A 12,759-nucleotide genomic window follows, 5' to 3' on the forward strand; every position below is an offset into this window, starting at 1 on the left:
TTCCCAACTTAGGGGTTGGGACCCCCTTTATGGGTCACAAAACAAATCTGAGGGGTCCCTAGATGATTAAGAGGATAGGATGACTTAAAAAACATTTCTACATTTTTCAGATTTTCCTCTAATCATTTGCCCTTTTCCTTTGAATTACTAGATAACTTTGCCTCAAATGAAATAAGGAAAAAATCACTCTTTGGTTGAACTGGTCACAGTTGATAAACAAATGGTTGCAAGCAAACATTACTTTTTTTAAGGGGTCACAAGCCAGAAAGGTTAGGAACCGATGTTGTAGTCATCCATACAACAATAATGGTATGTACTGAATATAAAGGCTCTACCATGAAATGATCGGTTACAAACAGAAATGCACCAGTTCAGGCATGCTCAGGTCAAAAGCAGATTTTATTGGTTATTTCTTTAGATATATTTTATTCGTTTATTATCATCTAGATATTTTGTTATTTTCCTTTGGTTTTTGTGGTCCGTGATTGTGACATTTCCGACAGCACCTGAACGCGGTATTAGTATGGTGGGAGAGGCTGGTTTGTTGACTGACTTGAGGCTCCGGCTGCGCTGCTGTTAGCAACCTTGTTAGAGTTGAAGCTGTACAGTGGACAAGTTATCAATAATGTGACTCATGTCGGGCAGTCGTGGGCACAGTTTTCGGCACAACAAGATGATTGCCTGCAGATGATTTACCTGTCAATCGGAGCTAACCGGGCACGACGTGGTTGTAGCTAGCATTAGCATTAAGTTACAAGATTGACAAGATAGACGGCTGAAGTTCCTCTGGAGTGAGATGGGAAACGTTAGGCTGACCAGGGGTAGCTTATGTAGCAGGTTAGCCAGCTGAGTGCGACATGGAAAAAAGAATAAGTCCAGGTGAACCATAAATAAATAGTAAATTATCAGGGAATCTGTTTTAAGTGCTGATATTGAAGAACCATAAGCAGCCGTTTGTCGCTGTCAAACCCGCTCGTCCTGGCTGCAGCGCTGGCCTAGGAAGCTAGCAGCGAGCTAGCTGGACGCACGACTGGCTCATCAACCAAAGTAAGTGTTAGCACCCATTAATAATTCGTTGACAGCTTTATTCTGTTTATTTTTTTGTACAAACGCAAGCCTCTAACGTTAGTTGGTTGAGTCTTGGTTCGCACTGTTGTTTATGTGGTAGTCAACGTTAACTCGTACGGGTGGGTGTGTGAGTTTAACGGTAGCACGTAAGATCACGGCCTTGATGAGTTTGTTCTGTAGCCAAGTTTCTGATATTTAACTGAATATGTCCAGTCTAACCATACATTTATGAAAAACCCCTGCAACCCTTTTAAAACAGGCTCAAAAACCTTTCTATCCAGGAAGAATTTATTTAATTATCTAAAGTCTTGTTATTTTCCTCATGTTATGTTTTTAACGCTGTAGCACTTTAGGATTCACTGCGAATTAATAAATTAAAGCATTATTATGATGATGATTATTATTATTATGTAGCTCTGAACTTGCCATAACAGCATGACAATAGACAGCTTCCAGAAAATATATTTAATTTTGGCATTCTTACATTCAGTGTTGCTTTCTACTTGCAGATAGATTTGTTCAAATTGTCAAAATAAAACACTGAGAATGAGAAGATTTAAAATAACAGTTTTGTACATATTTTATGCAACTGAAAGTCGGAAATATTGGGATTTTGAAGCTCCATGCTCGTGTGAAATCGTTATTGTACAGCCTCTAAAATGGCATGAGATATATTGTCAGGAATCCTCACATCAGTGTTTTGCAGAAGTTACCAAAATGTACAAAATTCCTTTATGTTATTTGCACCATATCCTCTTTCTCACTTCCTACTGGAAAGGTTGTTTAATTAAACTGCATGCTGAATGGTAAAGTGTTTCTCTGCTTACTAGCCAGTGGTGGAAAGTAACTAAGTACATTTACTCAAGTACTGTACTTAAGTACAATTTTGAGGTACATGTATCTCACTTAAGTATTTCCATTTAATGCTACATTATACTTCCACTCCACTACATTTCAGAGGGAAATATTGTACTTTCTACAAATAGTGATTTTTCCCTCTAAACTTCTCACATGACTTGATTTTAATAAATGTTCAAATGATCCAATATTTCAACAAACAGTAAAAGATTAGAGTAAAAGTCTAAAAACTGAAAACAGATTTGTGTATCAGAACTTTGTTTTTCTTCTTTCCTCTCCCATTAATCATCTCACGACCCCTCAGATTTAAGTGGTGACCCTTTGGAGGGGCCCGACCCCTAGGTTGGGAACCACTGGACTAAACTATCTAACTGTATATAAAGTAGTTGACTAGCTCCACCTCCAGCAGCTACAACAGTAACATGCTGCTCTAACACTGATTCTTCAGTATTAATAATATAATGATGTCATATATAATAACATATCAGTCAGAGGGACCAAACCACTACTTTTACTGTAATACTTTTACTACATTTTGCTGCGAATACTTATGTACTTTTACTTAAGTAGGATTTTTCATACAGGACTTTTACATGTTATGGAATATTTTTACATTGCTGTAGTGGTACTTTTACTTACTTAAAAGATCTGAGTACTTTTCCCACCACTGTCACTGATGAATAAACATACTAGTACTGAAACTATAAGTTGATAAATGGAGTAGTTGATTGACAGAAAAAATGACAGCTTTCCCTGTTTTCAGTTCCTCAAATGTGAGGATTAGCTGCCATCATTTCGGACTGTTGAAATTCCCTTGAGCTCTATGAGATTGTGATGACATTTTTAACATTTTTTAATGGACTACATGATTAATGGATTAGTTAAAAACATAATCAACAGTGAAAATAATCATATTCTCATCTGAAGTTTTTTATGTTTAGATATTTTACAGCTTTGAATCAAAGTATCAACAGAAAAGATTCATTAATGTCAAAATGAAAACAAATCTACAAATTCATCTAAATTAAGTGTAAATCTGAAACATAGTATAACTAATGGTTTAAATATTTATTACCCCCACTCATCAGCATGTAGCGGTGATATCTTTTGCAGCAATTATAGCAACAGCTTTGCACATCTGGACGGTGCAGATTTTCTTCCTCTGATTTGTTTTTGAATCTCAGCAGGAGAAACACTAGAGTTCTCCGTTTGTTTACTTTTTACTTTTAGTAGCTTTTTTTGCCTCTCAGCCATGAAGCTGCGTCTGGTGAGGGATCCAGACGTCAGTTTTTGTATGCACACATCTGCCTTTACTCCTTTAGAGCTGCTAAAGGCCTGTTGATAAGCTCATTCACTAGTGTCTTTCTTGCACTCGATTTTTGAGGACGGCCTGCTCATTGCCATATTTTAAATTTTTTTATGATTAGCCTTAGCATGTACTTTGGAAATGTTTGTAGTTTTCAGTAACCTTCTTACAGATTTGTTAGAAATATTCACTTTTCTCTATAAGGTAATACATTTTTTCATTAGATCACTCCAAAAAAAGGCCTATTTATGTCCACAGTTTTCAGTTTGTAAAAGATTAAGAGGGGAAGTAAATATTTTATCAACTTTCCAAACATGATTCATGAACTTTTTGGGTCTCTTCTTCATTACAGTAAACCTTTTAATCAACCAAACAGAACTCATTTAAATCATTTCAATCTTGTAAACTGTTTAAATACTTCAAAACATCAGAAACGTCAGAAAGTTCTGGTATTCATTGCAAATCAAGTTTGAGTTTGAAGTGTTGGTGCTCGGTAGACTGTTACAAATGAGGAACAAAAACAAGGACAGGATCTCAGCAATTAGGTATCTGATGTATATCTGCTTATGATCATCTCTCAGTTTGATATAGTTCTGTATTTGGGACGGAGAGAGAATGAGGGGATTTAATTATTCTGCTGAGTGTGTGTGTGTTGTATGTAGATTTTTGTCTATTTAAATGCAAATAATTAATGGAAAATGCTCCATTTGAAAGTTGATCCACACCAGCCTGTATTAGAGAATTACATGCACCAGAGCTAAAAAATGTCAAGGCTCCATTTACAGTGAAACTTGCCTGAATGTTTTTGATAACTCTAAGCCCTATTTTTGAATTTGATTTACAGATTTTATAACCTTTTTTCCCCAGACAATGGTTCCTCTGTGCTGCAGCTAACAGTTTATGCAACAGTCGAGATCATGTAGCCTAGCTGATCATCATATTAAATTCATCACACTTTACTAACAAAAGAAATCGTCATTCTTTCCGCTGACATTTTTGCATTTCACTGATTGAAGGTTGCACACTGTTGATGGCCTCCCTGCCAGCCATGGACACAGTGACTGACTCATGCCCCGCGGTGCACCAAAATGGGACCGCCCATCGGGAATCTCCAGACACAAGACCGGTCGCTGCTGTTCTTAGGCTTCATTTCTATCACGGCAGCCAGGGAGTGGCCGACTGCAGTTTTCTCAGCTACCCACCTGGGGACTATGTGGCTGAGGAGCTGTGTATAGATGCAGCCAAGGCGTGCAGTGAGTATTCGAGCTTTGTAAGCCTGCGTGAAGCACCCCCATTCATGTGCTTTGCTCATGAATCAACTCAGGACATAGGTCCTAAGATAAGGTTATCAAGAGCCCACAGTGAAACCTATCAGAGATCAGCAGAAAAATTGTTAGTTTGTTCAATCATCTCCATGCTTTGTTTACAGTCTGTCTGGTCTGACTTTCTTTACTTTGCAAAACTTTGGTAACTTTCCTTTGGTTCATGATTTTTTTTTTTTGCCAGAGTTACAATTTAAGAGTCAATAAAAATATGAGTCTACTAATACACTGAGCTGGCCCATGGAGAGGGGAAGGCCCAGGCTCACCTGCATGTTGTTAAAATAGCATGTTATGTGTTTGATGATAAGCCAAACACAACTGACATTTTAGACAATCTTTATTGACCTGATGTTCACCTGTGTTGACACTAGAAACAGATAGTTTTCTAATATGTGCCCTGACGTATAATCTATCATGTGCTCCTGAGAGCTGCCTTTAAATGAACACAGTTTCTACAGGAATACTGCGATTGGTTTGTGTACTTAATTTATACAGAGCAACTTAACTTTGAAGAACATAATGTGGTTGTAATGTTACATAACGTGGTTTCTCATTCTTTGTCTGCTGTAGGTATCTCACCTCTGTACTGCAGCCTTTTTGGTCTCTTCAGAGAGCGAGACCACTTGTGGTTCTCACCCAACCACATCTTTCAGCTCGATGAGTCAGCATCAGAAGACGTGTTTTTCAGAATAAGGTAGCGTACATTATCTTTGCTCCTGCGTTATATCTTGTGTATCTTTCACAGACTGAAATCTCTGCAGGAGAACGTTAAATATCCTCACTGCATTTTGGTTCTTTGCCGTTTACTGCAGGTATTATTTCCCTGGCTGGTACAGTGGTGGAGCATCCCGGGCTTATCGATACGGAGTCGCCAAAGGATCAGAAAGTCCTGTTCTTGATGATTTTGTAATGTCATACCTCTTCTTTCAGGTAAGTGTCTCTTCATACAACCACTCTCTTTATTAAATATAGTGGTTAGAAATGAATGCTTTATATGGAGGTCAGTTAAGAGAAATATTCAACAGCATGTTGTTAGGTCACACTTCATATTTCAGATTTATTGAAAGCATTTTAATATAGAGAGGTAACAAACCATTAAACTGGTACTTTTTATTTGCTTTTTTGCTTGTGTGTGTGGTTGAGCTGCAAAAATTAGTCGATTAATCAATTAGTTGATTAATTAATTAATCAGCAACTATTTCAATTTTTGAGTAATCGTTTCAGTAATTGCAAAAATGCCAAAAATTAGCTGGTTTCTGTTTCTAAAATGCGATGATTAAACGCTTTTTTTGGTCATACATGATAGTAAACTGGTTATTTTGGGGTTTTGAACTGTTGGTCGGACAAATCAAGGCATATGAAGATGTCACCTTTGACTCAGGGAAATTAAAACAAGCATTTTTTTTACTATTCTCTGATATTATTATCAAGATTAATCAATGAATGCCCTAATGTGGTGTTGGGTGTCTATGGTGAAGAGATTCTCAGCCCGTTCTCAGTCTGTGGTCCATGCCGTAAACAAAGAGGGCTGCTCATTTGAGCAAATGGTGCTACCAACTGTGCTGTGTGACTGCAGCTATATCTCTCATGCAAGAGTGAACTCTGTGAGCAGTTTAGGAACTAACAGCCTGCACAAATCAGCACCTGAATTAAATTCCCGAAATTAAACCAGACAGAATTGTACACACACAGTTTTTCTGTGCTTGACAGATCATACTAGGGTCAGTGCAGTGAGCCATTGTCCAAAAATGTCATTGTTTGCTGTAAGGTCCCTGTCCTTGTCCGAAACAATTAAGTCCACCAGCACATGCACAGTGTTTGCACAAATGATAAGGATCTTAAAAGAGGCCCTGCACTGTTATCTTGTCTTGAAGCTTTGTCATGTAGAGGGGCCCTCTGTCCAAAAGTAGTGTTAAGGTTCTTGTCATTTTCAGCACCATATTGTTCAAAAATATGAGCTGTTCAACATGTTACATTGACTGCGCTGAATATTAGTGGCGACAAAGAGCCACAGGAAGGATAAGTAAGAGCCAACTGTACATTTTTGCCCCAGTGTTACCAAGCAGGTTAATTTGTCTACAGATGCCACAGTACTACTACTTCAGTACTGCCTGACACAACTGCAGAGCTTCTCCATCGTGGCCGGGAGACCAAACTTAGGTCTTATATTGAAATATGTGTGGTTTTGTGTGTTCGAATGGAGTACCCAAATAGTAAGTACATTTATTGGCTGCTTAAGTATTTGTCTTTGTGTTTTGGGAAATAGAAAGCAGAGTTGTAATAACAGTTTTTTTTCTTTTCCTTCCACACATCATTAAAAATAAAATATCTGTTTGAGAAAAGTTGAATTTTACAGATGGGTTTTCAGTCTCGCATGCCACCAGTCAAAAGATGATGTGTATATAAACCAAATTGCAATAGAAAGGAAGAGTACGGTATAGGTAAGTCCATAGTTAACCGAGCCAGTAATATGACTAGAGGTGAACTCCGGGTGAACTAAAGGATTATGTGGAATTATGCCTGGGGAAATCTGCCCCGGTGGCTCGGGAAAAGCCTAAAAGGGAGAGGGGAAACACCACCACGGGGGTCATTTGAGTGGTGTAACGCACTGTGTGTTTGCAGCCATTGAACCATTACACATGCTCACTTTCACTGTGGACAGATGTTGTGTTGTTGCTTTGTGAAGGATACTGTAAATTCCTCGCGGTTTAATCTAGAGCCGAGCTTCTGCGTCAGTGATAAAGAGAGGCTATTATGACTCGCAAAGGGAAGTGTGTCTCAGCATTCACCAGTTTGACGTTAATACTGTACAAACAACAAAATAAATCTTAAGTCCTGTTTTTAAAGGACAAAGATAGATGATAGGATTTGTAGTAATTAGATTAAATTCCCTTTTTTGTTTAGTAGTGGGCGGGTTTTACACAGAAGTGAAGCATAATATCAGCTAAAATAATAAAGGTCTTTTCCTTAAGTTTTTTTGGTGGATATAGGTAAATAATACAATGCTCCCATCTCTCAATGGTTGTCATCTAAGGTTTTCACAACTGTAGCCGGTTTGCCTTGATTTGGACCAAAACAAAAAAAAAGATTAATTAAAAAATTAATAAAAACACCCACCATCACTTTGTAGTTAGAGTCTGTTTAGAGTTCACACTGACTTATTACAATCAAAACAAGAGTTACCAAAGTTCAGGTGTCATGAGCTGTCATTCTGCTACATACAGGGGAATATCAAAACAGAGTTTGTTCCAGTGATTGACAGCAGGTCAGCCTGTACCCAACTGTTCTCCAAGCCGTTATTTATCTACCCCAGCGGGCAAATAATAATAAGAAGAATCAGAGATAACACAGAGGTTTTGAAAGGGAACAGGATGATCAGCAGATTATACATTTATATAGTATTTCATTTTATCAGGTGTCACCTCATCACCTGTTATGGATTCACGACAAAGACAACCCACACCATAGTTTGCATGGAAGCAAGACTGCAATGCTTTTTAAACATGGAGTATGCAACATTGCTGTCTTCATCTAGCTATTAAAGTGACGGCTTTTTGCGGTTCAGCCATAAATATCTTGTACTCTGTCTTCTCACAGGCTGCTCAGTGATGAATTGTAAAACTTTATTTAATTAATAAACCCACATTAGTGCAAGGGACGCTCCCCCCATGCTGCTTATGTTCAAAATTCTGACAGTGGACATTTATAGAAAGATTTCTGTTTGCTTTATGTAAACGCTGTGCTTTCACAAGCTTTATAAAGTGTAGGACTGCAACTAATGATTATTTTCACTATCGACTAAGCTGCTGATTGTTTTCTTGATTGATCCTTTAGTCATTAAAACATCAGAAAACAGTGAAAAATGTCCAAAACCCAAAAATATTCAATTTGCTCTCATGTAAGACCTAAAAAAGCAGCAAGTTCTCAAATTTGAGAACTTAAAACTATCAAATGGTTGGTGTTTTTGTTTGGGGGGAAAAAACTAATTATTGCAGCTCTAATGAAATGTTACCAGGTTCAGACTCAAAGACTGCCATTGTGACTTAAACATAAAAGTGACTCAGTTGCTTATTCAGACATGAGACCAACATGTAAAACTGCATATTGCACATAAAGACGTGGGTGTCTGAAAGAGTCCTGAGAAACACTTTTTTACAAGTCTTGGTGCTGTTGTTTTGTCCGTTCCAGGGTCTGAATATCAATGTTCTTGCAAGTTCAAAGATGGACAATGATCAGATGGTTTAAGCTGCAGTAGTAACACCTGCTGTACTACTTTCTTCTTTTCGTGTAGTGGAGGAATGATTTTGTCAATGGTTCAGTAAGGATCCCTAACTCCCACGAGACGCAGGAAGAGTGCCTCGGTATGGCTGTCTTGGACATGACGAGAACAGCCAAGGAGAGACAGATGTCACCGCTGGACATCTACCACACTATAAGGTATCACCTAAATAACTAGTTATGTTTTAAGATATCCAGATGCTTTGAATCATATACAGTACAGTCTACAGTCTCCTCCTTGTTGTCCCTGATAGTCCTCATGAACAAATCAAACAAAAGAAAAGGAAAGTCTACTCTACGAACGAGCCAAACTTCTTAAACACACCAGTGTGTAAATGTTTTCTTAGTAAAACAGCTGTAATAGAACTGAAAGTTCTGATCAAGTAATAAGTAAACAAGACTTAGAATGTGACAAAACAAGCAATGCCAACTTTCAGGACAGTTTTTGATACTGTGTGCACTTTATCTCAATTCCAGTACTTTTTGACTTTTAACATCCTTTAATAAAAAAAAAGAACCACATACAGCTCCTATCCAAACCCGTCGAATAAAAAAAATTACACCTCACAGACACCCCCTACGCCATCCACCAATCACGCCTCGAATACACACACACACCCCTCTCACTCACACATGCATACACACACACAGCGGCAGCAGCCCTGTACCGCAGCATTCCTTCTAAGAGGACCAGCATACCTAATTATAAACGAAAATACAAAAACGTGACATCGAGTCATCATTCATTCAGATACATATACAGAGACCCTTCTCCCCCGCAGTACAAGCAGCCCCGTCTATACACCAGACCCTCTGAAACCCAATAATATAATTTACCAGACTATAATAAGCTTATTCAGCTCTGAGGCGCACAGAGACCAGCCCCCTCAACATAACCGGGTCTACTGGCGCACAGTCCTTCACTTTATTCCTCCTTGTGAAACAAGTAGCCTGTCCATACAGAAACTTCATCAGCACACTTTTTATTTTGTTTTTCACAGAACACAATGGTCCCAGAATGAACAGCCCCACAAAAAAACCCCCCAATTTTTCCACAAGGCACATACAGCAGGGCAAGAACAAGTGACACGGTTACATTCAGTGAACACATGTACTACAGTCTCAGGTCAATTACAGAAAAGGACAGCCATTACTCATATTCTTATCTATTTAGGACAGAAAAAAATAATCGCCAGGGCCGCATGAAGCACCCTCCACTGCAGATCCCCTGATCTTTTTGTTACTCGTAAAGCACTCTCCACCTAAACCTTGCCATAGTTGCCCTCTGTGTCCTGCCACTGATGCTCCCTGACATCCTGCAGAGCTCATATATTTCTGACCTTCGCTGCAGCTGTGTACAAGGCCCTCCTCTTCACATTCCAGTACTCTTTAACCTGAAGAATATTGTGGTTTGAGACCCAGCCTTACTGAGTAGCCCAGTGTTAGTTGAAGTTTTAATTTATTTTTATCCGGCAAGCAAAAATGTACAAGTGCGCAACTTTGATGTTCAGACTCCTAATATGTACTGTACATCAATTTTATTATGTGTGTAAAACAGAAATGAAATGATATTGACATATTTCAAAGGAAAAAAATCCTTTCTTTAATAACAATACTTGTGACCGGTAGTTTTTTTTAAACATATGAAAGGTACAGAATATATTCAGACAATAGGATTTATGCTGATACATAAAATAGTTTTTTCCTCTTGCTTACCTCCAGCTATAAGTCCTTCTTGCCGAAGGACATGAGAGCTCAGATCCAGGATTGCAACTTCTTGACACGTAAGCGTATCCGCTTCCGTTTCAAGCGCTTCATCCAGCAGTTCAGTCAGTGCCGCACCACAGCTCGCGACCTCAAGCTCAAGTACCTCATTAGCATGGAGTCCCTGGAGAAGGCCTTCTACACAGAGACGTTCCAGGTCAAGGAACCGTCCAGCGGACAGCTCATCATCCTGGTGGCAGCAGACACTGGTATCCAGTGGTGTCGTGAAAAATTGAAGGATTCTGACCAGGTTGGTACCATTTAGAGCTGTTATGTGTCGGTCACTTTTTTACCGTGATATTTTTTTCCTGTTGGACACTTTCATACAGAGCTAAATCTTTAGTTTCCAGGTGACTGACAGACAGACATTTGTCACCCTAAAATTATCCAAATCGAAATCACAAAAGCTTCAAAAGAAACTTCTGTATTTTTCAACCTGGACCCTATTTTCCTGTCATTTCGTGTGTAAGTGACTAATGGGGACAACAGTTTTTGAAACCAGTCCAGTATTGAGCAAGAGCGCTGCAGCAGCAAAATTGGCTGCAATGTAATAGCACCCCGTCAATGTATGTCTGCTAAAAGTCCTTGTTTTTGTCACTGACAGGCTCAGATTGTTATTATAAGTGTCTGACAGAAATGGAAAGGACCCTACAGAGAAATAAAATGTTTTTCTCTACCTTTCGCTTGAATTGTGTCTAACCAAGTCTCACTCAAGGAGAAGTCTTGTTCTGATATCTAACGAGAGTTGAGTTGTTGTTCAGCCATGACTTTGAAAATCTTTTAGATAACACTGAGCTATGCTTTCTGTACTCCAGCACAAAAAAACTCCCCCTCAGCACTCCTCTCTGTCATGACTGATGACATATTTAGCTGATTTCAACTACAACTCAACTCTTGTGGGATTTCAGAAGGAGACCTCTCCTTGAGTGAGGTTTGGTTTCACGGCTGCAGCGCTCTCATTCAATACTGGACCAAATGCAAAAATTCTTGTCCCCATTAGTCACTTGGACACAAAAAGATAGGAAAATAGGGTCTAGGTTGAAAAATACAGAAGTTTCTCTTTTAAGAGCTAAGGAAAGGTAGAGACAACACATAGAAACACTGAATTTTTTTCCCTGAGTGTGTGCAGTGTGTCAAATGTGTGCTTGTGGAATTTGTTACACAATTCAACAGTATGTTTTGGGGGGTTTTTTGTGTTTGTTTGTTCCTTTTTTCGGATGACAGTTGAGTTCTGTGACTATGAGGCCTGAGATGTATCAGGCTATATCTGTCGCTACACAGGCGATACTTGTTTGTAACATAAATTCCTTGTTGGTTTTGATCTATTTGGGTGAATTATTGGTAATAAATATAAAAGTCTTATCCTTTTAATTATGCTGTTCGGCCAGGAGCTGCAGACCTTGTGTGACTTTCCTGATGTCACTGACATCAGCATCAAACAAGCCAGCAAGGAGGGCGCTGCAGAGACCCGGGTGGTCACTATCAGCAAGCAAGATGGCAAGAACCTGGTAATTTCACTTTTGAACCTCTGTCTTTAGTCAGTTATAACCAAGCAAAGAAACTACTTTTTTGATATATTGCAAAATTGACCTGTCACTTTCAGTTTCCAATTTATTTCCCAGAGTGGCTGTAAAAGCAGAAAAACATCACAGCTGTAAGAAAAGATTAATAAGCACTTGTCTAGGTTTAAGTGCAGCTGATGTATTCTGTTGTGTTTTTTCTATATATTTCAGGAGCTGGAGTTTCCCAGCCTGTCTGAAGCTCTTTCCTTTGTATCCCTCATTGACGGCTACTATCGGCTGACTACAGACGCACATCACTACCTTTGTAAAGAAGTTGCGCCTCCTAGGCTCGTGGAGGCTATTGCCTCTCATTGCCATGGGCCTGTCTCGTGAGTGAAAATTTTTATTTGACCAAAAGCATCAGTAAGGGCTGTAACGTCTTCAGTGTTTTTCAGATCTTCACAGTGGAATGAATAAGAGCTAACATCATTTAATTAAATTAATTTGAATACAGCCCATGTAGCCTAGTTCTAAACTATGTTCTAGAAACTGCTTGGTTTCCTAATTTGTGGTTACTCCACCGCCTCATTTTACTGACAAGCTAACAAATGATTCCTTGAATTTGTGGCTGCGTCACTTAAGTTTCGCAACTTTCTAAAGC

The 12,759-nt window shown here is 38.8% G+C and overlaps 1 protein-coding gene across 1 annotated transcript in view; it reads left to right on the forward strand.

Moving 5' to 3' along the window:
* Positions 1–512: 512 nt before the first annotated feature.
* jak2b (Janus kinase 2b) overlaps positions 513–12,759 on the forward strand; it is a 28,150-nt gene continuing 15,903 nt past the window's right edge. Inside the window, exons 1-8 of the mRNA XM_067615525.1 lie at positions 513–1,047; positions 4,249–4,485; positions 5,125–5,248; positions 5,367–5,484; positions 8,846–8,991; positions 10,555–10,846; positions 11,985–12,104; positions 12,330–12,487. Coding sequence (XP_067471626.1) covers positions 4,263–4,485; positions 5,125–5,248; positions 5,367–5,484; positions 8,846–8,991; positions 10,555–10,846; positions 11,985–12,104; positions 12,330–12,487 — 1,181 coding nt within the window. The 5' untranslated portion in view covers positions 513–1,047; positions 4,249–4,262. The remainder of the gene's footprint in view (positions 1,048–4,248; positions 4,486–5,124; positions 5,249–5,366; positions 5,485–8,845; positions 8,992–10,554; positions 10,847–11,984; positions 12,105–12,329; positions 12,488–12,759) is intronic.

The sequence above is a fragment of the Thunnus thynnus genome, chromosome 2, assembly GCF_963924715.1.
Source record: "Thunnus thynnus chromosome 2, fThuThy2.1, whole genome shotgun sequence".
NCBI lineage: Eukaryota > Metazoa > Chordata > Actinopteri > Scombriformes > Scombridae > Thunnus > Thunnus thynnus.